Here is a 26,965-nt window from a genome sequence, read left to right as displayed (position 1 = left end):
AATATACAAATACTAAGATGCTAGTATACAATTTTGTTCCCACTGCCCATGGCAATTGTGTAAGTCGTTAATAATGACAAGTGTGAACATGATTATACGAGAGTACAAACAAATGGATCCTTTTAGGAAAGAATTTTTTTGACCCGTTTATAAAATTGCCTATATTGGTGTTTTTTTTTTACAATCAGTAAGAAATTGTAATATAATGTGATGACATAATTTTCATTTTAATATAATATTATATTTCGTAATGCATGGTAATTAGGAGTAGAGATGTACTATGACGTAAGATTTAGAGAGGATAGTTTTCTACAAAGCACATTGTTTTCATAATATGTAGGTACATTTTTAACTTGAGTCTCAATAGTATAGATGTCGTTTTCATTAGAGATTCTGACGTGTTTTCATTTTAAATTGCTTTTATGTAGGTAGCAATGCAATATTTGCTGTGAAAATAGCATCAATGTATCCTGCTACGAGCCATCTCTTCTATATAAATGTTCCTAATCGGCTGTATGAGTTTCCTGAACAATGAGTATGTTTATTTTTTCTGCAATAACGATTTTTTTATTTTTCTAATATTTCCACCTTAGATATGATAAAGTCTTTGCCATTAAATTGCAAATTTCGGAGTATGTCCTATGTCAGCTAGCCCTAAGAAGAACTGTTTAGTTTTGTGCATAGTTTATTGTTTGCTTGTATAATGACAGCAGATAAAAAGAAGCACAGTCCACCAACCAGGGATCCCTATATTTTAATCAATCGATGAAGATTAGTAGAGATTCATTGATTGTTACAAATGTACATTGCGAGGAAGCGTATATATAAACGGAAATCACATGTTTACGGTTTACATGCTATCAAATAATATTTATACTTAATAAACTGCTGATATAGGCAATAAAACACCAGACAATAGGTAGACAACAATAATCTTAATATACCAAAACAATATTTTTAACAATTTGTGGAATTATTTTTTTTAATACTTATTATTACTGAATACGGACTGATTATTTACAAAAATAAAATTTTTGCTTTATAATCATATTTATAAAATTATAATAATATAACTGATTTTTTTTTTTTTTTTGACTTCTACTCGTATTATGTTTGTTTCAATAATTTAAAAATTGTTTTCTTTTATAAAGTTTATTTGAGATCAATTAACATGTTATATTAGTTTTTCATTTTTACTACTTGAAACTGAAAATAAAAATATTAAAATTGGATTTAAATTTTTTGGGGGGTTCTAAAAAGTGCCAATTTGTTAATCTAATTATACAATTTTTATGTTAAAATTATTTAACAAAGTCAAGTAGCAAATTTTTTAAATATTAATAAATTTTTTGGAGAAAATTAATATAAAATTTAAAAGATAATTACTTTTTTTCATATTATAATTGTAGGGAATTTCATGACAGATATTTTTCTTAAATTATTTATTATCTATATTACAATTTACACGACTTTTGTCATCCATTTAATTTGTATAATTTTTTTTTTTTATCAGATCTTTGTTGTTAAAAATGAAAATGTAAAAAAAATTACCTATATCGTATTTAAATAATCAATTCAGCCATTACTATATTCTTACAATCATAATCAAATATCTGTGAGACAAGTTGTTTTTATGTGATGGGTAGTCAAAACTTAAAATTAAAATACCAATAAAACCGGATTTTGTTCATGATCATATACGTTTTTGATTAAAATTCATTAAATTGTGTATGAGTTATCATTTTCTTTTGGTATTAACTTCTGGTACCCAACAGTCAATCATTGAATTTAAATAAGCTAGAAGCCTACTAGCTGAAACATAATATCCATCACTTGGCTGAAAAATACATAAATTTTATATTAGAAGTGCTATAAATATATCTGTTGTATATAATAAAATGTATATACTATAATATATCATATTCCTATGGAAGATCAAATGCTTTGTGCCGACGCATATCCCCTGCTTTTATTGTAGGTAGCTATATAAAAACTAAAAAGTGTTAAAAGTCGAAAACCATGTTTAAACAAGTTGGAGACTTCAAGAGAAAATAAATTTATGTGCAACTTGGTCACTTTGGTAGACCATCTAAGTACTAAGGATCACGGAAAAATACAAGCAGTATATCAGGTAGGTACTATGATGAGTATTATTATTATTATTATTATATACCTATAATAAGTGCAACTTAACAACTAGACTTCTTGCACGCCAAATAATGGGTATGGTTCAGAACGATAAAATCAATCCCATGGTGTCACGTAGCAGAGTGGTGGAGGGAGGACAGCTAAGAAATTGCCCCCTGTCCATAATGAACAAGTTTATAAATTTTTAACGATATCTTAAATTGGGAAGTAAAGAACACAAATGTTCTACAAGTTAACAAATTTTTAGTGTTTAGTTTTTTTAGTGCTCACATATCATGGAAATTTAAAGTTTTAAATTTGATCTCAGTTGTGTTTTCCACCAAAAGAGAGAGAAAACAAAAAGTGTTTTGACGTCCAAATTTTGAATTATTTTTAATAGTATTGAATTTAAAAAAAAAATAGTTAAAAATGGAATAAAGTTGATTTCAAGTAAGTTTCACGAAAAATACAAATAGGCTTTTAAATATTGTATAAAATAACTTGGCTAGTTAATACAACTGTCAAAAGGTTCATACTTGTTGACAAAAAAATAATATATATTATATGCATAGGAATCTAAATATATATTTATATGATTACTAATATTTGTTAGCATATAATGGATTTCGTTATGCATCATGTAGATGGGAGCTCAGCAATTTCTTAATTCTTTTACACTTAAGTCATACAGACAAAATAATATATCATATTATTATGATGTTATTTTGATAACTCACTAAGCACACATTTACACAACACCGCAATAATGCTCTTTATAATTCCCCAACTTAAAATTCCTTACAAATAGATTGAATCCCCCTTAAAGTAGCTGTTTTAAGTATTCAATATTCATGAATAATAATTCATAATTACATATGATTTTCAATCTTTGATATATTATAATTATTAACAGCAAGAGAGATTCTAAAATTGTTTGTATCAAATATAGTGCAGACTAACAGACTAAATATATATAGTATTTACATTTAAATACTTACATGATAAAACATCAATACATTCAAAAATATTTGTTTTAAATCATTAATAACTTGAAAGAGTGTTGTATAATATTTATTCGATTCTAAACGGTTCTTAATAATATTCAATGACGTTGGATCACAAATTTTTTCGTAAAACGATGGATACTATATTAGAGTAATAATGTATTTATATTCAATTTTAAAATTTACTATTTATCTATGTATTGATTTAACTTACGATAATCTTATTGGGACAGTCTCTAAAATGAACACTATCAACATTTTGACAGAATAATTCCATTAGTATTCGCTCAATAATTTTACGTCCTGGTTCACCAATTGATGTACTATATGTGGAAGATTTCAGATCTTTCAGAACCTTGGAAAACATTTTAGGATATTCACACATTGTACATCTCCAAAATGGGAACGAACCACATCTATAAACAAAGTCAGCCATTATTTAATCATAATTTAAAATAATGTTATAAGAGATTCTAATGTATTAGTAATATATATATTCAGTGGCGTATTTTGGTTTTAACCCTCCCCAGAAGACAAAAAAGTTTAACTTTTGGTTATTTTTGGTCACAAGGTCACGGTAGACGATGAGATAACGATGTTAATACTATTTATTAGTACACCGTCAATTATAGTAGACAATCTACGTAATTATTAAGTTTATTATAAGCTGATACTTATTTATTACTCTCCCCCACACAAAAAAAAATAAATTGAAAATACGCCATTGTTTATATTAATGAAATAAAGTTTAAAAATTTGAATTACTTAAGAAGAATATTCTCGGGAATCAAAGGTATATGGCAATGATTATGATAGCTTCTTTTACAATTAACGCATTTAACTAATTGTTTAGCTGATTGACGACAGCAAGAACATTCTACGTAATTTAATGGTTCACTGTCTACATTTCCAGTGTCTAAAAGCAAAAATAAAGTAAATAATAACTTAGTACTATCATCAATAATTTATCATTTGGGCTCGAATATAAATGCCCTTAAAAATACCAGAAAATGTTCTTTCAATAAATCCATTCATGACATTTAGACTTTAAAAATGTCTTAGAAATATAAAAAATGGATTATTAATTAAAACAAGACTAAAGCGTCCGACTGTCAGCTACACGAACCACCGATACAATATTAACGCTCGATAAGAAATTTTTGTTTCTTGTAAGCAATCAATTCGGCTAATTGGAAGATTGCCATACCTAATGTTAAATTTCAGCTTTGTCTAATTTAAAACCGCATTACTTGAGCTATGTTCAAAATGAAAATAATTTATACAACGTGCTATGCAGTTGTAGTACTTATATTTCAATTAGGTAAGACATGTCCAAAATATTTTAAAATGCATTAAAAAAGTTGAAAAATACCTTAAAAAGTATTCAAATTTAAAATTCAAAAAAAGTTGTTAGAACATGGAGTAAGTACTTGAAACACATTTGCAGCTTTGAAAGTATTATGTAAGATATTTCAAAAAAAAAAAAAAAAAAAATGCAAACACATTGAAGTCTGAGCCCTGCTAAACATTAGGAGGACGTCGCACTTGCACCCACATGTGTTGTGTTACACATGTACGACGTACTACACGGCACATTTTCGTTCACTAGTTCCAAAAGTGTATTGTTAGTTTTGATATTAAAATGAATTGACCCATTATTAAATTTTTAAGTAAGACCATTATCTGTGTTCTCTCGTTGTTTTTTTACGATATTTTAATTTTTAAATGAGTTATGAGTATGTAAAGTATAAATATTTGAAAATGCACCTAATTCATTCAAAAATTAAAATATCATAAGAAACACAGAGAACACAGATATTGGTCTTAATTAAAAGTTTGATAATGGGTCAATTAACTCTAATATCAAAACTAACAGCACACTATTGAAACTAGTGAACGAAAATTTGCTGTGAAGTACGTGCGTAAGACCGAGACAACACATGCGGGTGTGATCTTAATCCTCTTAATCACCGAAGTAAAAATTTTTTTCATGAAAACTGAAAATTCATTATAAGTTATTTAAGTATTATCATATAGATATAAAACTACCGTTTATAACAATATTAATTGTATTACCCATATTGAAATAACCACTGGTATTTACTTCGTCGTTTTCCTCTAGAAACTGAACTGGACATTTTAACTTAGGATGCATGGACTGTGTCTAAAAACAATTGAATGTAAATAATTATAATAATTGGTAATTTTTATAAAATACTTGTACGATATTTGATAAGATAACTTAATACACGATTTGAATTATTAGTTTTGCATAATTTCGAATAGGAGATAGGATAATTATAGTTAGTACGTACCTACTGGCTACTGTACTAACTATACTCCGGTAAAGCACGATTGGGAACGATTTACCTATTATTTTGTGAAAATGATTGGATACGGTCATTTTTTATTTTTACAAACAATAAACTGTCAAAATGACTTACATAATTTTAATAATCATAAAAAGTAAAAACAACATGGCCGTGTAGGTAAAATGGTGAAAAATACTGATAGACAAGGCCGGCTTTAGATACGATCGATATATGTGACGGCACAGAAATACGGCGCCAAAATTAGGGGGGCCTGGTTATATTTTTAAAAAGAGAGTAAAGGGCTACCAAAAAATAATTGTACTAGGCGCTGAAAAAGTTAACCGGCTCTGCTAATGGACGTACTGTTATCTTTGTAAAACTCAGCAATTCAGCATATATAGCAGATAAAAGGATTTTCAATGATTATATGTCAAAATATCTCATATAAAGATCTCTAAACCAAAATATCTTCGATAAAATATTTCATGACAAATATCCCATGTAAATAAATTATTAATTCAAATTTTAACCGCCAAGCCAGGTTCGCAGCTATTTTATATATCGTGCCATGCATGAGCGTGGTAACTAGTAACTATTGCTATAACTGGTAACCAATTTTTGGTATATTTAGTTGCAACTTGGTGATTACACGATATTAAAAAATATCACAACACGATAACAGTTAATGTTAGTGGCCCTATTGAATGTAGTAATTTAAACAATCAATAGAGTAAATTCAGTCATTTAAAACCACACACTTATCATTTTTAACTTCACATCTGCACATTTCTCTATTATGTGTTAACCAATAACAATATTCAACAGGTCACCACCATGGATGTGTACTGTTACAACTGACCATAATATTGGCAATCCCTGTTCTATAATACTATAACATAATGTATGAATTAGGATTTCCAAGTAAGCTCATCTCACAAACAAAATTATGTTTAAATGGTATAAAACACCAGGTAAGAATCAAATTATCAACTCAATCAAATAATTTTTAGTAATTACAGGCCTAAAAAAAGGTTATATCCTGCCAATTCTATTGTTTAATATCATACAAGAGAAAGCTGTACGTTTTCTGCAAAATAATAACCATGGTATCAATATCGGTGCAAACAAAAACGAAATGAGTACCTACATAAGGCTTTGCATGATTTAAATATAGTTGGTAAGGACAAGGAGAGTATTATCCAAAACGCTTAATTCTTATCAACGAAGCAAAAGTCATTGGATTGATGGTAAATGACACTAAAACCAAAGTAATAAAGCTAATACTAGGTAGCAATGTATAAATACAAGAACATATTTTTGAAAAAGTTGAACAATTTACATACCTAGGATACAAGGCAAAAAAAATGACCGGTTAATAGAATTAAGTAACTGAATCATCAACACAAAAAAGCATAATTTTCTCTAACTAAATACCTCAAATCTAAATTATTTTCTAAAACTAAAGTGCATCTATACATGGTAACAATAAAATCAACTCTAACTTATGAATGTGAAGTATGGTCTCATACAAGTCGAATTGAGCAAATCGGATATCATTTGAGAACAAAATTCTGATAAATATATGTGGTCCAATATGTGATGAAGATTCGAGTTTTGGGGGGTAAAAAAAGAAATAAAGAGATCCACGAATAAACAGAAGTACTGAAAATAGTAAATTTATGAAAGTACCAATAACTACATGTTTGAGGATGATGTGACAAAGCCAGCCGTTAAGCTCAGAGAACCTAAGGCTGTATTAGATGAGAAGCCAACCAGAAAAATATAAAGAGGTCGTCCAAAAAACAATGAGTAGATGGAATAATAATGTAAGACCCAGAAAAGTTAGGGATAATTAAGAGTAAAAAGTAGGTAAATAATTGTGAAAAGTGAAATTAGATGGCAGAGGCGACAAAAACTCTTTAAGAGTTATGAAGCCAGGAATAAGAAGAGTAAATAAACCTAACCTATATGCTTTTTATTGAAAATGTAAACAGATAGTTTTGAGTCTATAAAACATCCACGTTTATCAGTATAACCTGGTTTTTCTTAGGGAAAAAAATAACATATAAGTATATTTTGGTGTTAATGTACCTCAGTTACCTAATAAATTGGAGTCGGTGTACCTGCTAAAGTGAAATAATTCGACCGATATGAATAATTCACCTGTGGGTTGAATTTAGAACTTGATATAATTCTAACGTAATTCTAACTTCTCTCAACATTATTTGTTTTATCATGAATTAATTGAATGAATAATTAAGTCTTTTCTTTTCATTTCATTTCATTTATTTTATTTTATTTTTTTATTTGGCGGTGGGAGGGGGCTCCGGCAACTTAGGCTATTGTGTATGGGGTGGTACGGTAGGGGTTATTTTTAATATTTATGTTTATAGCTTTTTGAGTTAGTAGGGTTGTAACACGTGGTTCTGTATGTGTGGCAAGGATATGTTGCTAAATATCCTGGGTGGTCCTCTCGGGAGCTAGCAACTGCGGCCGATACGTACTCTCAGTACGTTTCCACATATTGAGCGTACGATCGCGCCTCACCAAACCACTCTTTTATTTTATTTTTGTATTCAACCAATAAGATCATATCGACAATCATAATTCCTGCCACATACAATTCATTATCAAAATATAATAGGGTTAATCGTCTAAGTATAATCGAATAATTGAATAAAGATTGAGGATATATGCATTGAAATCCCTTAAAAATGTATATTGGCCCCATCAACCAGCGTGTGAGTGCAATAAACACATTTGTTTCTATCTATTACGAGTATACATCAGGTTAGGTTTGAGGTCAATTAGAGAATTAGTCCTTTCGCTGAGAGTCCAATAAGACAGTCATTACGTTTAGTCTGAGATTATATGTTAGTCTATACTAAGGACAGGTTCTATCTTCAGTCCGTTTTCTATAACTACTTATACTCCGGCCCAGGAGAGAGCGACCGCGAGAACGCGTCCGTCGCTGCACATCGGTTCCCCTTTCCACACACCACACCATAACGATCGTCAGCTGCCGTGAACAATTACTAAATTCGTTTTCATTAGAAGCGTTTAATACGACAAGTTATAACGTATTTTTCGTGTTCTTCGAAGTATTTTTTTTGCCATCAACATGGAGAAATATGTAACTCCACCAAAAAAAAATCACTGTGGACAGGTAAACATTTAAATATATATTTATAATGTAGTTATTGTTGTTCACATAGGGTCGGCCGAAGCTTTCGTAGCAGGTGGTCTTTTGTGTTTTGAATCCAACAAAAACACATCTGACTATCACGACAAAATTAACGGCGATACATTTTTCGAATGGTTCTGTGGCGTTTTACCTTTATTGAAAGATAACTCCGTAATAGTCATGAATAATGCACCGTACCATTCAACGAAAACAGAAAAATCACCAACCTCTCTATGGAAAAAAGCTGCCATAATTAAAAGGCTTGAATCCAAAGGCGTAAAGACTAACACGTCAATGATAAAATTTGAGTTGTTAAAAATTGTCCGAGAAATTAAACACAAATATGATTTGTACGTGGTTAACGAAAAGGCCAAAAAACAAAACAAATTTGTACAACGTCTACTTCCATACCACTACGAACTCAACTCCATTGAGTTGGCATGGTCGGTTGTAAAAGGACATGTGAAAAAAAATAACACAACATTTAAGATAAATTACGTTCGGCAATTATTAAACGACGGTATAGACAAAGTGACACCTGAAATGTGGTCCAATTTTGTTTCACACACTATTAAGGAAGAGGACAAATTTTGGCAGATAGACTATATTTCTGATGAGATACTGGACGAACAAGAACAATCGCACGCGTTAACTATTACTGGATTGACGACTTCTGATTCAGAAAACAGTGATTAACGAATTTTAACATTATTATAACAATATCTTTGTAAATTATCATGTTTAATTTGTTAATTTATTATTATTATGATTATTATTTGTTCTGTGCAGCTGTATTTTGTCTTTTTTTTTAGTATAAGTTATATTATTATATGTATACCCATGATGTTTAATAAAAAAATATTGAATATATATGTATGTGTGTATATTTATAAACAAGCAGGTATAATAATATGGTAATGCCATTTTTTTTATTAATATATATACGGTTTATACGATCTGTTCCTTTAAGAACAATAAGAATATATTATTATGTATATAAAAATAATTACGGGTTATAATATGTTATGCTGCGCCGGCCGGCAACACAATTAATTAGCTGCGTTTTTTAAGCAGCTGTATACACGTTACCGTGTAGTGGAATGGCACCATGGTGGGAGAAAATTCGGCTGGCAGACGTCGCGAGCGTCAGTATCGATGCGCGAAATAAGGTCGCTCTCTCCTAGGCCGGAGTATAATCTCTACAATAATTATGCTAGACATCAAGAGTTTCACTGCAAATACATTAATACGATTCTCGCATTAATTCTTTGATGCATGCTGTTAGGTGCATTATACTGACTGCCGTTCCTGTCTATTGGGTATTTTCTATTTATTAATTAGTAGCCAGTAGGGTTCCAATTTTAATATATTCATAACCTATACCATTAATTAGGTCATGCAATGATGTGGTGACGAAGATTAAATGTTATGTTTCTGATAAATATAACGATAAGTTTGCTGATTGTAAGTACTAAGAATATTTCATCTTCATTATCATATACAACTTAAAGGATCATTGAGATCCAAAACTGCCAACTTCGGTCTAAGCCCTAAGGTAACTGATGTATAGGATTTTCTTTGACTCGTAGGATAGATTTTTTTGATTTAAGGAAGTTAATAAACCAAAATAATACTTGTTAGCACTTTTCCACAGCTCAATGCTCAGCTCAACCGGTTCAATGTGCTACAATTTACATACACAACTACCTCAACGTCAACTACAACGATGTCGTCCTCGCGATCTTCTTGGTTAGCTGCCATTTGTCTGTTCAGATAAACTTCTTACTTCCATTATGTTAACACATACTTATTAACTATTATTTTCTTATTATTATAATAATTATATTTGTGCGCTAAATATTTTTATTTATATCTATTTACCATACATTATTATTATTGTTTTATCGTGTTAAAATAGTCACCTCTAGTGGTTGAGATTAGAATAGACCACCAGTTGTCTTTGTCTGTCGTAAAAGGCAAAACATTAGACTTGTAGGAAGGCTGCAGCTCCTACAGTATTGAGTATAGGAGCAGACAACCTCCTACTTCCTAGAGGTAGAAACAGCTACACATCAAATACCTAATAAACAGCAGATATAGCAGCCATATACCCTTTGATTACACTGTGGTACGAAAGACAAATAGGAAATAAACAGATTAAAATTCCTTATTAAAAGAAATGAACATGAAGTTTTCTTAAGTAGAAGATTTCGGAGGTATAATAGTCCTCCGTTCGCATCTCAGGGTAGGGACTACTAAAGGCGTAAGAATGGTCAAAGTAAACAAGATAGAAAAAAAAGACCTGGAATGTGCGAACCCTACTACAATGTGGTAACTGGGCAATCTAAAAATAAAAATGACAAGGAAGAACATTGATATCCAGGGAATTTCAGAAGTAGATGGCTTGAAGCGGGAGATATATGAATTGGAGATTATAGATTTGTATACTCGGGTACATCTGCTGAAAACACATTAGAAATAAAGGGAAAAGTTAAGTGCAGTCAGTGAAAGGATTATTCTTGTCAAATTAGAAACCAAACCAAAAGACACAATTATAGTACAAGTCTATATGTCAACCTCCAACAGTAATGATAGCCAAGTAAAAGAAGTATACGAACAAATGAAGAAAGCTATTGAAACAATCAAAGGAGAAGAAAATCTGATCATGTGAGACTGGAACTCAATAGTAAGAGAAAGAAAAGGAGAAAGAAACATTATGGGAAAATATGGTTTAGGAAAAAGGAATGATCGTGAAGATAGACTGGTAGAATTTTGCGCAAAACATGACCTGATAATAACGAATACATTCTTCTATCATCATCCAAGAAAAAGGTATACATTAAAAATGCCAGAAGATGTAGGAAGATACCAAATCATGGTAAAAAATCGTAAAATAGTTATTTTATATCATTGTCACGAAAATGTTTATATTATTATCATGTCAAAATCATAGACCTACTTCATCATACTATGTACCAACTACACAAAATTGATTACTGATAGCCTGCCATGCGTAATACTCAAGTTAGATACCAGGTGGTCAGCAAGATCTGATGCAAGTATTAGTTTAAACAAAAATTGGAATGAAATAATTAATGCACTGTCCTTTATCAAAAATTATAAATCAGAAAAATCAGTCACAAGATCAGAAGCTTATGGACTATATTTAAAATTATACTATCTTAAAACAGTTATTATGGCCACATTTTTGGGTGATATACTAGAAAGATTCAACAAAACTAGTAAACAATTGCAGTCAGTTGAGATTGATTTAGAAACAGTGGTATGTTTATACGAATCGTATATGTATTAGATTTAAGGAGTATGTTTGATATCTATGAAGAGAGAGCAATTAATAAATTGGGACACAAACCATATCAAGAAATATGCAAAAGAAAAAGAAAATTAACTACAGGTGAAAAAGAGAAGGAGAAATAAATTTTTAAATTTGAGACTCTTTAAGGATTAATATTTATCACGCTATTATTGACTATCTACATTCTGAACTAGAAAGAAGAAAATTCTGTTATGATGAAGCCAATAAAAAATTTAACTATTTATTTCAAATAATAAAATTATCACAATCAAATGTTTGTAAAAAAGCAGAAATACTTCAAAATATATACACAAATGATCTTTTGTCTTCATTTGCTAACGAGTGTATACAATTTAGAAGCTATTTAATGAGCTTAACTGAAAACATAGGGCCTAAAACTGTAATGGATATTTGTAAAATGATCAGAAATGAAAAACTTCAAGAACTGTTTTCTTACGTAGGTATATCATTAAGGATGTATTTATGCTGTCCAACATCCAATTGTTCAGCCGAGAGATCATTTTCCACATTAAAAAGGGTTAAATCTTATTTGAGATCGAGAATGACTGATAATCGTCTTAATAGGTTAGCAATCTTGTCGATTGAATCTACACTTACCATGGATGGACCTATGAGCTTTAATGACATTATAAATACATTTGCAAAACAAAATTCACGAAGAAAACTAGAAAATTTTTTTCTAAATGTTTATTAATTAATTTGCCGTAATATATTATATATTTGTATTGAAAATGTTTTTGTTTTTAATAATCACCCCATATCTGAGTTAACTTTTATTATTAAAAGAGGGTGGCCTTTAAGAGTACGTAACAGTGGAATTTGTTGTCTCCGTCTTACCAGTGCGTAATATACCAAATTTACGCTCAGCAGAACACTTGTAGCTCTTTTAGTTTAAAAATTACAGTGAATCGACCTATTACGAAACTTGATGGTAAGAACTTTATCTGTGTTTGTACGTTGGTTTTTTACGATAATTCAATTTTTAAGTGAGTTATGAGCATATACAGTACATTAAAAATGCTCATAACTCACTTCAAAATTGAATTATCGTAAAAAACCAACGTACAAACACAGATAAAGTTCTTACCATCAAATTTCGTAATAGGTCGATTCACTGTAATTTTTAAAGTAAAGGAGCTACAAGTGTTCTGCTGCTTACTACCTAATTTTAAAAATTGTAATAATAAAACTGAATTTTTATATAAAATACATGTTTTTACTACGAATGCGGACTGCAATATTTAAAAAAATAATATGTCCGCTGCATAAAAAGGTTGAAGACCCCTGATCTAAAGTATAATGTTATATGGATGTGAAACATGGACTGTTGCAAGAGAAAAAATGAAAAGAATAGAGGCATTCGAAATGTGGTGCTACAGAAGGATAGAAACAATAAGTGGGACTGATATTCACTAATGAAGAAGTTTTAAAAAGGGTGGTATACGAGAGAAAATCAATGTGGAAGAGTATACAGAAAAAGTAAAATGAATTAATAGGTCAGATTTAAGGCATGATGTGCTGCTATTACTTATCTTAGAAGGAGTAACCGATGGAAAAAATCATAGAAGAAGACCAAGATTGCAATACATAGTCAAATAATAGAAGATCAAGGATTTAATTCTTATCAAGAGTTAAAGAGGAAAGCTAGTGATAAAGAAACATGGAAGTTGTTGCAAACCATTCATTAGATTGAATACTGCAAAAGATGGAAGAGTTAAAATAGTCAAAACTCAATAATGTATAACATCAAAATAAATCAGCATATCATGTAGATAGCCTAGGCTAGGACGGTCTTATAATAAAGTTTCAAATAAAAAAAATCTATTTTGATTAAAATTATGGACGGATTGACAAGTAATAAATAATAAAAGTTGTTCACAAATTGTCAGTTTTCTAATTTATATAACTCACCTGCGGATTTACAATAGTTTGGCAAACATTATTTGATGTATTTATGTCGTTAGTTTTTGATAAACTGAAAACTGGCAATGCAATGATATTTCCAATTTCTTTGATGGCTAAAAAATAATTTTTGCATTAGTAAATTTCAGTTTGGTTTTTATAACATATAAAATTACTAGAAATGCAATTGTCCATAGTTTCATCAAAATTATTTTGCAAATCAATTCCCAACTTTGAAATCACCTCATATATATTTATGGTATTATTGTTAACATTTTCTAGCTGAGTCAAAACAACTCTGAAAAAAATTAATTAAATTAGTGAAATAGGTATTGTATACTGATATTGTATATAATATTATTATGTATTCCACTCAAGTATAACATACCTTGAAACATTTAAAATGTCAACTAAATTATTATGATTCAAAACAGATTTTGTTATTTCAATATAATAATTATTTTTATTTTGTAAATTCTTAAGTGTTTGCTCATTCTTATAAGTTTCACCAATCGTATCTATAAAACAATTGTCAACTAAATATTTTAGCTCTAATGCTCGGTTACTTATTTCTTTATGCAACCTGAAAAAAGTTAAAAAAAAAAAAAAAAAATGTTTAAATACTACTTACATGACCGTATTTAATTTAAATTGAGTTTAAAATAATATAGATAGGTGTGTCAAATATTACATTTCTGTTTCTTTATCAATTTCTTCATGGATACCACTTTTTTTAATTTCCAGATTTTCAATTTGCTTTTTTGTTTCTTCTAACGACAAATCTAGATTTTTGTTATTCAATCTGAAAACATTTATTGTTAGTTTATAACGTATCTTCTATCTTAAAACAATATTTTTTTATAAAATGATTGACCTCTGATTTAAAAAATGTAACTTTATCATAATATATACAGATTTATAAACCTAAGTGAATATATAAATATAAAAGCGCTTATGTAATAAAATAAAATTATCAAATTTTTACATATTATATATTTCGATTATAATATTGATTTAATCTGGAAAAATATTTTGTTAATCATACTTAAATAAGTAAGTTTCTCTTAAGTTTATTAAGTAGGTAGTCTTAACATTTAATAATAATTCCAAAATGTTGAATTTGTATGAACAATGATTCATAGTTTAAGTTATTTTTAATATTATGGCTATTTGTCAGAAAAAAAATAAGATATAGATAAATAAATAAATGCCTTAATATATAATTTTTATTTTTTATTATACATATAATACTTATCATACTCCAGTTTGAATTTCTCCAGCAAAATATTTGAATTCATTTCTTTACGAAACTTTTCAAGAATTTTATAGTTATGATTATGGTGGGAGTGTAAATGACAAAATTGACACGACAATATTGAACATTCAGTACAGTAAACATCTGCACCTGTCTAAAATAAATTATTCAATTAAATTAAATATTATAGCATTTATAATAATACTTTAGTATTTATTATCAAAGATAATAGTTACATGATGTTGATGGCGTACACAGGTAAATTTTTGGAGCAATGCCATTAAAAAAATATTACATGTACATATATATAACCCATCTAAATTCTATACATATTAATATTGTGTGTGTGAGAGAGAGAGTTAAGTTTAACAATATAAGACATTTTTAGGAACTTCTTAATGCTATCATAGTATCATAATATGCATATGTATTGGTATATCAATGCTCTCTAGGTATTGACTTTGATTATTAATTATTATTTAGTATATTTTATAATCAATGATATTGGCTACCTATCTCTTTATAACAATACAGACTCTGCTTCTCAAACGTTGGACTATGGCTTTTTCTAGGGAGAGTTAGGTATATTACTGTAAACTCATGAAATATTTGTATATATTTATTGTATTTTTAGTTAGTCTCCAACAATTTAATTTTAGTATATAATTAAGAAAAATTACATATTATTTAAACGATTTTGGTAGTAAAATTAGAAATCCATAAGAATTTAACATAAACTCAAGGGCCATATAAAATATTTTAGCTTTTTTTTCTTGTACCTATGTATTGAAAAACATCTTACAATTTTACAACAAGAACATACAGGAAATTCTTCCAACATTGGATAAGTCATAGTTGCGTTTAAGTTATGTTCTTTGCTGATACTTAAATTTGTTGATTCAATTGGATAGTCAATCAGTTTGCCTTTGGTGACTGATAGACATTTGCATTCCACGCCTATAATTTAACAATATTTTAAAATTCATTATAATATTGAAATTATGTAAATTTCAATAACATATGGGTAATATAAATTGATGTCATGATATTGAATCGGACATGATTTCTTATCTAACGAAAGTAATGAAATGAAGAAAATTTACCTGAAATAGAGTTTTTCTTTCCTATGCAATCTTTACAAATGATATGCAAACAACTTAAAATTTTTGGCTCACCAGTCAACTGCATGTTACAAATAACACATTTGCCTACTGACCAAATATCGGTTTCTTCATGAATATCATTGATTATTACTTCAGAAGCTGATGTAGAAGCCATTGTTTTGAAACTGGAATACAAACAATTTACTTATACCATTGCCTAACACCTGCCTTAGGCACCTAACTAGTAATATTGCTAAAGTTATCTACTATCTATTAGGAATATATTTTAATATAAGTTATATAAAAATAAATTATAGGCACAGAAGATACACATAGACATTAGACAACTTTAATGCGAGTGTTGTCAGAATTTTAAGAAAATAAACAGATTATTCAAGTAAAAATAGGTACATCAAATATGTATTTAAACAAAATAGTTGATTTTATAATATAGACAACTCTTTATTATTATCTAGTATAGATAAAGTTGATAAAGGTATCCATTTTATCATATTATAATGTTTAATATTATTATTTATTTTCTATTGTATAGAATAATAAAAAGTTACCTTTAAAGTTTAAATCCAAATGGGAATTGACAAAACCCTAGATATGTATGAAAAATCGTATCAAGCAGTAGTTATATTCAAATATAAATATAATACATATTACATGTATTTTATTATGGTCTTATGTGTATAGGTATCATATATCTTAATATATTAAATAGGTACCTAATTATAGCTAGGTATTGTTTCGTTCTAAATAACATCTCAACCGCTGAACAATGGTGAGAATTCGAAGCAATCGTCAATGTGTAAGAATAGACGATAGTTAAAATAAATATTATTGTCTACATGGCTATATTCATAAGGTATATACATTAAGTACATTTAGGTAGTAGATACAAGGTACAATAATGATGAGAAAAATAACATCATCATAATATACTAATATAATATAAACTATTAAACGATTTTTCATGCACCATGGCAGAAATACTGAAAACGAAAGTAGTATTATAGTTTGACCACAAATCTCAACAACAACCCTATGGCATGGAAAAGCAAGAAAAGTAAACGGTAACAACAATGACGGAACAGTCCTGCAGAGGATGGTCTTGTCACACACACATACACACACAAAATGTATATTAAATACCAAAATTCAATAGAGAGCGTACACGTCATTCCCTTGGAAACCCACGTGTTGCGCGCGCATTTCATAGTACCTTCCTATATAATATTATATATTATTATGTGACGACGACGTGCCGAGGGTCATCCGAATCAGATCAATAAGTGCAAATTTAGCAGGCTTGCAAACTATTTTCCCGGAGCTGCGATAAGAATATAACATAAATAATATCATATTATATTTGTTCATATAAATCCCCGTTATAATTTATTGTTAATGTAGATATTATACATCATATACTTTAAATTATCTTATATTTTTATTGTTTATTTTATCGTAATTTCAACTTTTCTAACCTAAGTACCCAACCTCCCTCATTATATTAAATTCCGGTCAACGGCACTGAAGATAATTCTTACATGAGTTGTACTCAATGCCGTATCTGAGTGAGGGAATCCAAGGGGTCCGATTTAACTACCAAAACGTTAATACATAAACTTTATTCTAGACCGATAATGTTCCTATATTCTTCTACCACAAATACACCATCATGTATTATCATTCACCCGCAGATTTGCAAATAAACGAAAATAATGTATTAAAATCGGATGCGGAGCAAATATTTGTAGAAAATGATATTGGCTTCTACAGTATCCGTAAAAATGATGAAATAAAATTTAAATTATTACCTGATCAATGGATATCAGATGAAAATTACAAATTTCCAGTTACTTACTATAAATCTAAAAAAAAAATTAAGGAGTTTCAATATGTACCTGTGGATAAAACGTTTTACTTCGGTTGTTTATTCGAGAATGGGTGAATATTGCAAGGTGCAGTTTATAAATATTGTACGATATTTAGTCACGATTTTAGTAGCAAATACAGTCGCCAGAAACTTATTATATTAGTTATAAACGTTTTAATTTCTGGAAAAAAACAATTAAGAAATTTAAAGAAAATAGTCAAACTGAATCTTACAAATCTAATAATATGAGTGAAGATAATTTTGTTGCTGTTAAGTGTTAATACCAAAAACTGTCGAAATATGTGGTACTAGCCATTATTGATCTCACTTCTCTTTAGGCAATTTTGAAGCTAGTTACAATGATGATAATTTCAGATAATTCAACAAAGGAGATAAGGTTATAGTACAGGAAAAAGCAAATAAAAGAAAATTAGCACCTAAGTGGTTAGGACCATTTACAGTGGTGGAAGCTAATACAGACTCTCCGAATTTGACCATATTAAAAAGAAATAAACATGTGAAATTGCATAAGAACCTCTTAAAGAAATTTCATGAATGAAATCCAAATTATGTTTCAGAATATCAGTGATTGGCTGTCATAGAATATCTGATTCTCAAGATGGAAATTTTCAAGTTACATCCTTACAGAACTCATCTGGCTTATACTTTGAAGCTATGGGTCCTCTTCGTGTCTCTTTCACGAATTGGGATTTTGTCACTTTTGTAAATATGACTACATATTACACGAAGTATCAGTTACTCCAGAATATTCATAATCAGACAGACGAAATCTGTATTCAGCTAAAATAGAGGGAAGATTTAGAGTTAAGAAGTACTTGTACAGATTTCATGAAATCCACGATTCTATTCATGCAGGAAATTGAATCAAATTTTAACTCCGTATTACGAATCCTAAGTTCAGATCACAAAACATCTGAAGATTTGAATCGTCAGCCGCGTGGATTAATCAGTGCTATAGGAAGGTTAGCTAACGTCTTTTTGGAGTTTGTTCTGATCAAGATGCCGAATTCTTTTACAAAAATATCGAAAATCTTGCTCGTTCCTGTGATAGATACGTACATCTATCACAGGAACAAATACAAATAGTGTCTTTAGTCGCAAATAATGTTGATTCTACCATGCATGAATTATTAACAGACACTAATAAGTTACAAAAAAACATAAACGAAATAGAAAAACAGTACAGACGCTCTGCGGCAACAATCAACGAATTAGAAATACAAACTACCTTTCTGGACACACAGCAATATTAACAATCTTTCTGAACCAATTCACTTGGGAAACTTAAAACTTCCACTCTATTGTGAGTTCAGCATTAAATGAATTAATGCATAGAAACGTGTACCCTCCATCTGAATTGATTCATAACTAAAACAAATACAACTAACATTAACTTCTACACTAGAACTTCCTACAATTGAATCTCGCTTATCTATTCCCGAATTATTCAGAATCTCCGAGTTAAGCATAGTATATATTCAGCAGAATCTTGTATTTGTAACCCGTATCCTTATTGTCAAACCTTCGGTTTAACCTATTTCATAATATTCCACTTCCGATACCTGCCGATAAAGGTAACATAATAATCATTGAACCTCAGACTCAGTATTTAGCGATAAACGATATTAATTAATATCATTTTAGTTTAACAGAAAATCAGTATGAAAGATGCACAACATTGTTTTCGTTTATATTATGTGTAAATCCTGAGGCTATTAGTAAGTCTACACATCAGGAGAATTGTGAGGTATTCTTGTACAATTCCCCTTATCAAACAGCAGGAACATGTAATTTCAAATATATGAATCTTAATACTGCCGAATGGCATAAACTTTATTTGCAAAACACTTGGTTGTATTATTGCATTTCACAAACAGTAACAGTGACTTGCGTACAAAAATCTAGTAGTATTCTACTCACCGGTATAGGGAAATTCAAATTTCCGATAACTGTGTGTTATATACAGAAAATTTGATCTTAACACCATCTAGGGTCCTTCATCAGAAATTCGTAGAGACTTAGTTCCAGAAAATGATAGTCTGTACACTATATTCAAATTATCTGAAATAACTAACGGCCATATTCCAGAACAAATCAATACCGGAAAATATATTAAAAGTTTTAATCAGCTGGCTCAGGATGCTAAAGAATTGAAGGAATTGACAAAATTTACAGCGATACCAAAATCTTTGTAAATCCAGACCATAATTTTATTGTAATCTCAATATTAATTATAAGTCTATATATGTTAATTAAGTACAAATGTAATTTACCTCGACTGTATAAACCTGAAATAGCAGAACCTCAGAATGTAGAGTGTGTAAAACCTACACATTCCCTATAAGTTCTATAAGCTTTTCAAAATATTAGAAACCTACGGATTAGATGAAACATGATGATCATTGGAACCCCATGTCTTGTGAAGTCTGGGGTGGATGTTATGAACCCCTGTCTGCATTGTCAGTAAGTAAGCATTTTGTTAATGTGAACGGGCAGAGACACATGGTCACTCGCACATGGTCGGTCTAGGGGAATTCGCTGAGTGGAAAATTTTGAACCCGAGCGAGCCCCTACCGTGTCTCGCTGTCCGTGTAAGAATCAGCGTAGTACTGTCAGAGCATCGGGAAGAGCCTCTGTTATTTAAATCTGTTTAATTATGTTAACCTATGTTCTATTGATTTAATTATTCAAATTAAGTATAGTGATTAACTTAAAACTACGGATTAATTATTATACGAACGAAACAGTTGTGGAGGCGTCCATAATACTCGTTCTAAATGGCGTAAAACACAGACTAAAAACTGTCTTTATTTAAGATAAAAAATAACCATCTTGTCAGCCCGTATTATTTACATTTTGGTGTCAGTACTCATCTCATTCTATTATGAATGAAATATTATAATATTTTCTTTTGACATTTTTCAATAATTTATAATATTAATAATATGATAATATAATATTACTATATTTAATTTAATTTATAATGTAGCGACGTGACCCTGGGGACCATATTTAAAATATAGGCCTATAAATTTAAAGTTAATAAGTTTATGATTCAATTTTTCCACAGTAAATCTTACAGTGACTAAGGCCTGGTACTTACTATATGAGGACTAAGAAGTACCTATAAGGGTCCTAAACAGTAATATTTATTTATACTATGTATCCCACCCAGCGTTGTCCGTGCTAGATATTTTTAAATAATAACTTAAATATAATATTATTTTCCTTACTAAAGACAGAGTCGGTGTTGTCGTCAGAGGTACCAAACTTTCTGAATTTTCCTGGAGCCAGTCGGGTAGGTAATGAATAGTATTTTTAGAGATTTATTTTTAAATACAAGGACGGATGGTAGCCTATGGGCTATGGGTCCACTTGTAAATATAATTTGATATACTCAATATAGATAGGTATAGTCAATAATAATCTGAAAAAATATAATTAATATTTAGTTGTATGAATATTATATTATTATTATTATTATATAATCATTAAAGCATTAAGCATTAATACTTGAAATATTTCAAAGTTGTAATTTGATTCTGGAAACTTTTTAATTTGCTAAACCACTGCTTATCATCAAACTATGTACACTTTCTTAGTGCAATTTTTAAGTTAATTTATTTAATACATTTAGTTTCAATGTTTATTATTTTTTTTAAATTTCTTACGAATGTTCTGTGGTATGATAATATGTCACTAATGGCATCTCTATAGATCAGCGATCCTCTCGCAGCCCTCGGAACGTTTTTTAGCAGCTCTCACGCTGACTGTTAAGGGTAGTTATACCTACATAAATTTTAGAGTTATTGAAACAAATATTTTTTTGAAGAAATAGTCAATATTTTATAAATAGGTACCAGTATATATTTTATATTTATACAACAAGTTAATGTACGAGTGGCAATTATCAAATGATTGTCTATTATTATTGGTGATTTCCAGAACGCCTCGAACAACAATATTGAAATATGTGATCTCGACGATTGCTCGGTCGTCAGTTTTATCTTTACTGTTTGTCATCAGTGGGGAGTTTTATCTAGCTCAGTGCAAACATGCATAAGTTGAGCCAGTATTAATGTGATTTTAGTGCGGCTAACTTTATCAATTGAACAAATTATTTTACAAACATAACACTTAGTTCAGTGATTGAATTTTGTAATTAAATATGGCGGGAGTGTACTCAAAAGAGCGGAAACGAAAACTTGTGGATGAAAACCGTGCATTTCAAGCTGAGTAGGAGGGAGATTTCTTTTTTACAAAAGGTAAGGAAAAAGAAACTTCCCTATATTTGATATGTCGTGAAACGGTATATGGAAACAAACTTTATAATTTGAACAAACACTACACTTCAATTCATTCGCAGTTTGAAGAAAAATTCCCGAAAAAATCTAAGACCAGAGAGGAAAAATTACAATCATTGAAAAAGTCATTTGCTTGAGAACGTTGTACCCTTTTTAATACAATGAACAAGAATGAGCTTACTACAAAAGCATCCTACCAAGTAACAGAAATTTTAGCACAAAAGATGAAGCCGTTTTCTGATGCAGAAATTGTAAAAGAGTGTGTTGTCACCGTTTGTAAAACTTTGTTTTCACACTTACCTAATAGTAAGCAAATATTAGATTAAGTTTCTAAACTTCAGCTGTCTCACTTAACTTGCATGAGATAGTCACAAGACTTAGCAGCAAATATTGCACTTAACATTACCGACGAACTTCAGCAAAGCAAATATTTTAGTCTTGCACTCGACTCATCCAACTGACATAACGTCAATTTCTCAATTACTATTGTTCATTAAATATGTATCCAAGGATTGTGTTGTTAAAGAAAATTTTTTTGGCATGATTCCAATGACTGGACAAACTCGAGGTGTTGATTATTTGAACACAATAGTAAGTTTTTTTAACGAGCGTAGCATTGATTTGAAAAAGGTTTTTTCTGTGTGTACTGATGGTTGCCCATCAATGTTAGGCCAGAATATAGGGTTCGTTCAGTTGTTGAAAAAACATTTGGAAAACGATAACTTATAAAGCTTTCGTTGTATTATTCATCAAGAAAGCTTAGCTGTTAAATTTGGTGAAAATTTCAGCTGTGTTATGAAACAAGTTGTAAAGATCGGGAATTTTATAAGGTCAAATGAACTGAACCGCAGAACGTTCCAAGAGTTTTTGAAAGAACTTATATCACAATACGGGGACGTGCTTTATCATGCAGAAGTGAGATGGTTGAGTAAGGGTAAAGTTTTGGAACGTTTCTTCAGTATTCGTCATGAGATTACTCTGTTTTTAGCTACAAAGGAAAAAGATTACCCTGATGTTTATTTATTTATTTAAATTTTAAACGGGCCTGGCCCAATTACATACATGATAATAGTAAAGACAATCGATCGTTAAAGTAATATACAAAAAATTGAATAATTAAAGAGAAAAACAATAAAGTACAATATTAATTATTATATAATATACTATATTATTATTATGATTTTAGTTGGTGGCTCAAAGTAGCGCGTTTCTCACTGATACAATGGGCATTATGAATGAAACACTGACTCGATTGCAAGGACACTACAATAACATTGTAACAAAAATGATTAGTATTGTGTTTTCACAGGAACAAAAACTCAATATGTATATCGAAGAATTGTCAAACAGTGATTATTCTAGCTTTCCTTCTGTTAAAACTTTGTTTGATGAAAATCCAGATGAAAGTCAAGATGTTTCTGATTTAATAAAGCTGTTGACAGATCTACAGAACGAAATGTCTTTGAGGTTTAGTGACTTCAGGAAGTATCAAGAACCATTTCGCTTGGTGAAAAACCCATGGTCAATTACAACAGCAAATATAGCTCATCTTTCCGTTTTTGGATACGAAGCTAGGGATTTGAAAAATGAGTTAATTGATCTTCAGCATGATACGGAGATCAAAAGTGTTTTTGAATAAAAAAAAAGAAGAATAAAGCTCACTACGAGTTCTGGAAAGCAGGACAAATTTACTAACTTAATTGACTGTGCTCAGAAGATTTTGTGTTTTTGCATCTACGTAGGTATGTCTGTGAATCTACATTCAGTAAGCTGAAGTTCATAAAAAACAAGTACAAATCCAGGTTAACAAGTTAGAACGTTGACAACATTTTAAGAATTTCAGTTTCTTCTCAACTTGCCTACAATAGATGCCATATTAGAGAGTTGTGAAAGATTTCGCCATTCGATTTCAAAGAAATAATAAATTCAAGTAGGCCAAGTCATGAAATTAAGTAAAAGACATTTCCCTACTTTTTTTATATGCAAAATGTTTATTTTTTTGATGTAATAAACTTTTGTAATAAACTTATGTTATAATCATATTGTTTGTAAGTTATTTAACGCCACTTCATAGTGTATTATAACAATAAGAAAAATATATTTTGTAATTAACCATACCGTTTAGGTTTAGGCCCTGACTAAACTGTACAATTTGTACTTGTATGCGGCCCTAAGGAAAATTTGATATGAACTATTTGGTTCTCTCTGAAATTCTAGTGAGGACCTCTGCTATAGATGAACAAAAAAATCCTTTTTCGTGAGCTGGAAAGTATATTAATGTGTGATGTTACTTATAGGAGTTGAAAAAATATGGTATAAGCAGCATATTAAATACAATCCAAGTCTCAAGGAACCTATTATAAGTGGTCGGGACACTAAGGTACTGTTGTTTTTTTTGGTAGCTTGATATCGCTACATTTTTTAAACATACCTAGTGTGCTACTTTTAATGCTATAATTTTATTATACTACAGTTACTTTAAAAAAAAAAAACTTTATTAAAAATCGGTAGCTTAAAGTTTGCACTATTTTGGCATTTGATCACATTTAAAACAATATTTGACGTTCGGCGACCGGCGTCAGAGATCACGAGTGTAGATGGACATATAGGTTGTACCACAGGTATTATACAGTGAAACCTCTGAATAGTGGACACTCTCGGTCACCAAAACGTTGTCCGTTATTCGGAGGTCTCCACTATTCAGAGGGGATACATTTTTGAAATTTATTTCTATAATAATGTACTATGTATGTAGTATTTTTATTAGTTTATTACTTATTATTTATTGTAAATTATTAAATTTTTATATTTTTATAAATTATTATTATTATTATTTAAAGTATATTTTTACAATCAAAATCATACTTATGTAGGTACATGTATTTTTAAATTATTTTTGTTTGAAAAAATTGGCGAGCTTTGTAATTACCAGCTCTGTGCAATCTTATTAGTAATATCATACGCTAATGGTACAGCTGAAATAAAAATAGAACTGCTATTTACCTCTATTAATGAAATAAAATTACTTACGCTCTTTACAGCAGATATAGCATCCTGTAAACTTGCTATTGCTATTTGATATTTTAAAGTTTGTGCTTCTTTAGACTCATCTTCTTCTTCATTTTCAGGCTCATCGGTGCCCATTAGATTGGTGTTGTGAGTGGAAATGATTTTGTCTAATTCAAAATATGTCTCTACTTCAACACTGCTTTCGATCAATATGATGAGAGCTAAGTTACAGATTGTTCTTCGGTATCAATTGTTTGTCCTAATTGTTCATCGGCTTGGTGTCTGAAACCACATCGCAAGAAGTATTTTTTTACAGTTTCTGGTTTGATTTGGGCTTGACTACCTAATACACGGCGTCTAAAACATTTATATCGCTAGATTCTTAATCGTAATCTTATCGTCCCATTACAAGTTTGTTATCGTAATTACATTATTACGACACTACACATGAATTTGAATACGTATTATTTTAAAACAATGATTAGGGGTTTATCATTATTTTAAAAACTCCCTATTAAAATTATATCCGTTATTCGGAGAGTTCACTATTCGGAGGTTTTCCTATTGAAAGGTAGTGAAAGTGTTCCCATTTCCAAAAAACGTCCACTATTGGGAGGTGTCCATTAGTGGAGATTTCACTGTATTGGGTTTTCGCGTATGTCTGGCTTAGTATACCTATGCAGCTTAGGTACCTACTACACAAACTAAGATATCTTAATTCAAGGTTAATTGTTATTCGAGATGACTATAGGACAATGTAAATAAAGAAACGAATTCAAAGATCTACCGATGAAATGAAAAAATACTATTTTTAAAAGTACAATATACCTAACATCTTAAAATACGACGATGCGTATGTTCGCAGTATAACAGTTAGATTTTAAATGTTTGTATTTTTTGATGAATTAAAAAACTAACTTATTACGAGATAGGTAGGTAGTATAAAATAGGCTTGTAGGCAGTAGCCTACATTATCCGTTACGTCCAAACGCCGATTTTCAATTACGCTTTAACCTCGGGTATATACATAACCACGATTGCAGTCTATTATAGGAGCAAATGAAACACTGTACGTATTCGATCTTTCATAAAACCTAACCTAACCTTGGTTTTTTACGATATTTTAATTTTTAAATGAGTTATGTGAGTTTACAAATATCCACACTTAACATGCTCATAACTCAATTAAAAATCAAAATATCGTAAAAAACCAACACGAGAACACAGATAATGCTCTTACCTAAAAGTTTGATAATGGGTCAATTCACTCTAATATCAAAACTAATAGCACACTATTGAATCTAGTGAACGATAATTTGCCATGTAGTACGCGTGTAAGACAGAGACAACACACGCGGGTGTAGCGTGCTCTTAAGTGGTTTATACTAGACAAGACTGGTGGTAAACCATGTTATTATAACGACATTGATAATAAACAATAACATAATTACAAATTACAATATACTATTAATACTCTGGAGTAGGAATGATAAAGTAAAATTTACTTTACCGAATACCGCGG

At 29.9% G+C, this 26,965-nt stretch overlaps 2 protein-coding genes and 2 pseudogenes across 3 annotated transcripts; 3 read left to right on the top strand and 1 right to left on the bottom strand.

The window, feature by feature from the left end:
* Positions 1-1,414: 1,414 nt before the first annotated feature.
* LOC107168272 (uncharacterized) lies at positions 1,415-26,779 on the bottom strand. Of its 2 annotated transcripts, XM_089216122.1 has the most exons (15): positions 25,787-26,779; positions 25,465-25,725; positions 21,364-21,557; positions 16,225-16,409; positions 15,924-16,078; positions 15,127-15,275; positions 14,558-14,668; positions 14,255-14,449; positions 14,043-14,164; positions 13,876-13,982; positions 5,208-5,295; positions 3,897-4,047; positions 3,346-3,547; positions 3,126-3,272; positions 1,415-1,837 (listed from the first exon to the last, which is right to left on the bottom strand). In XM_089216122.1, the coding sequence occupies exons 4-15, from the start codon at positions 16,397-16,399 to the stop codon at positions 1,739-1,741; spliced, it is 1,701 nt and encodes a 566-aa protein (XP_089072248.1). In that variant the 5' UTR covers positions 16,400-16,409; positions 21,364-21,557; positions 25,465-25,725; positions 25,787-26,779; the 3' UTR covers positions 1,415-1,738. The 2 variants fall into 2 exon arrangements, with proteins under 2 accessions (XP_089072248.1, XP_015373106.2); XM_015517620.2 differs by having other exon boundaries at positions 15,945-16,078; positions 25,465-26,779.
* LOC149060346 (uncharacterized) lies at positions 11,344-13,652 on the top strand (annotated as a pseudogene).
* On the top strand, positions 18,665-20,474 carry LOC149060345 (uncharacterized; annotated as a pseudogene).
* Positions 22,596-24,073, top strand: LOC107168263 (general transcription factor II-I repeat domain-containing protein 2A-like). Its single transcript, XM_089228767.1, has 4 exons — positions 22,596-22,740; positions 22,871-23,117; positions 23,223-23,448; positions 23,621-24,073. Exons 1-4 carry the CDS (start codon positions 22,596-22,598, stop codon positions 24,071-24,073), a joined length of 1,071 nt encoding a protein of 356 aa, XP_089084893.1.
* Positions 26,780-26,965: the final 186 nt, after the last annotated feature.

Source organism: Diuraphis noxia, unplaced genomic scaffold, assembly GCF_037042655.1.
Source record: "Diuraphis noxia isolate RWA-SAM2 unplaced genomic scaffold, SU_Dnox_SAM2 contig0001, whole genome shotgun sequence".
In the NCBI taxonomy this organism is placed as follows: domain Eukaryota; kingdom Metazoa; phylum Arthropoda; class Insecta; order Hemiptera; family Aphididae; genus Diuraphis; species Diuraphis noxia.
The sequence above is the reverse complement of the archived record's forward strand: the minus strand, read 5'-3'. Positions and strand labels throughout refer to the sequence as shown.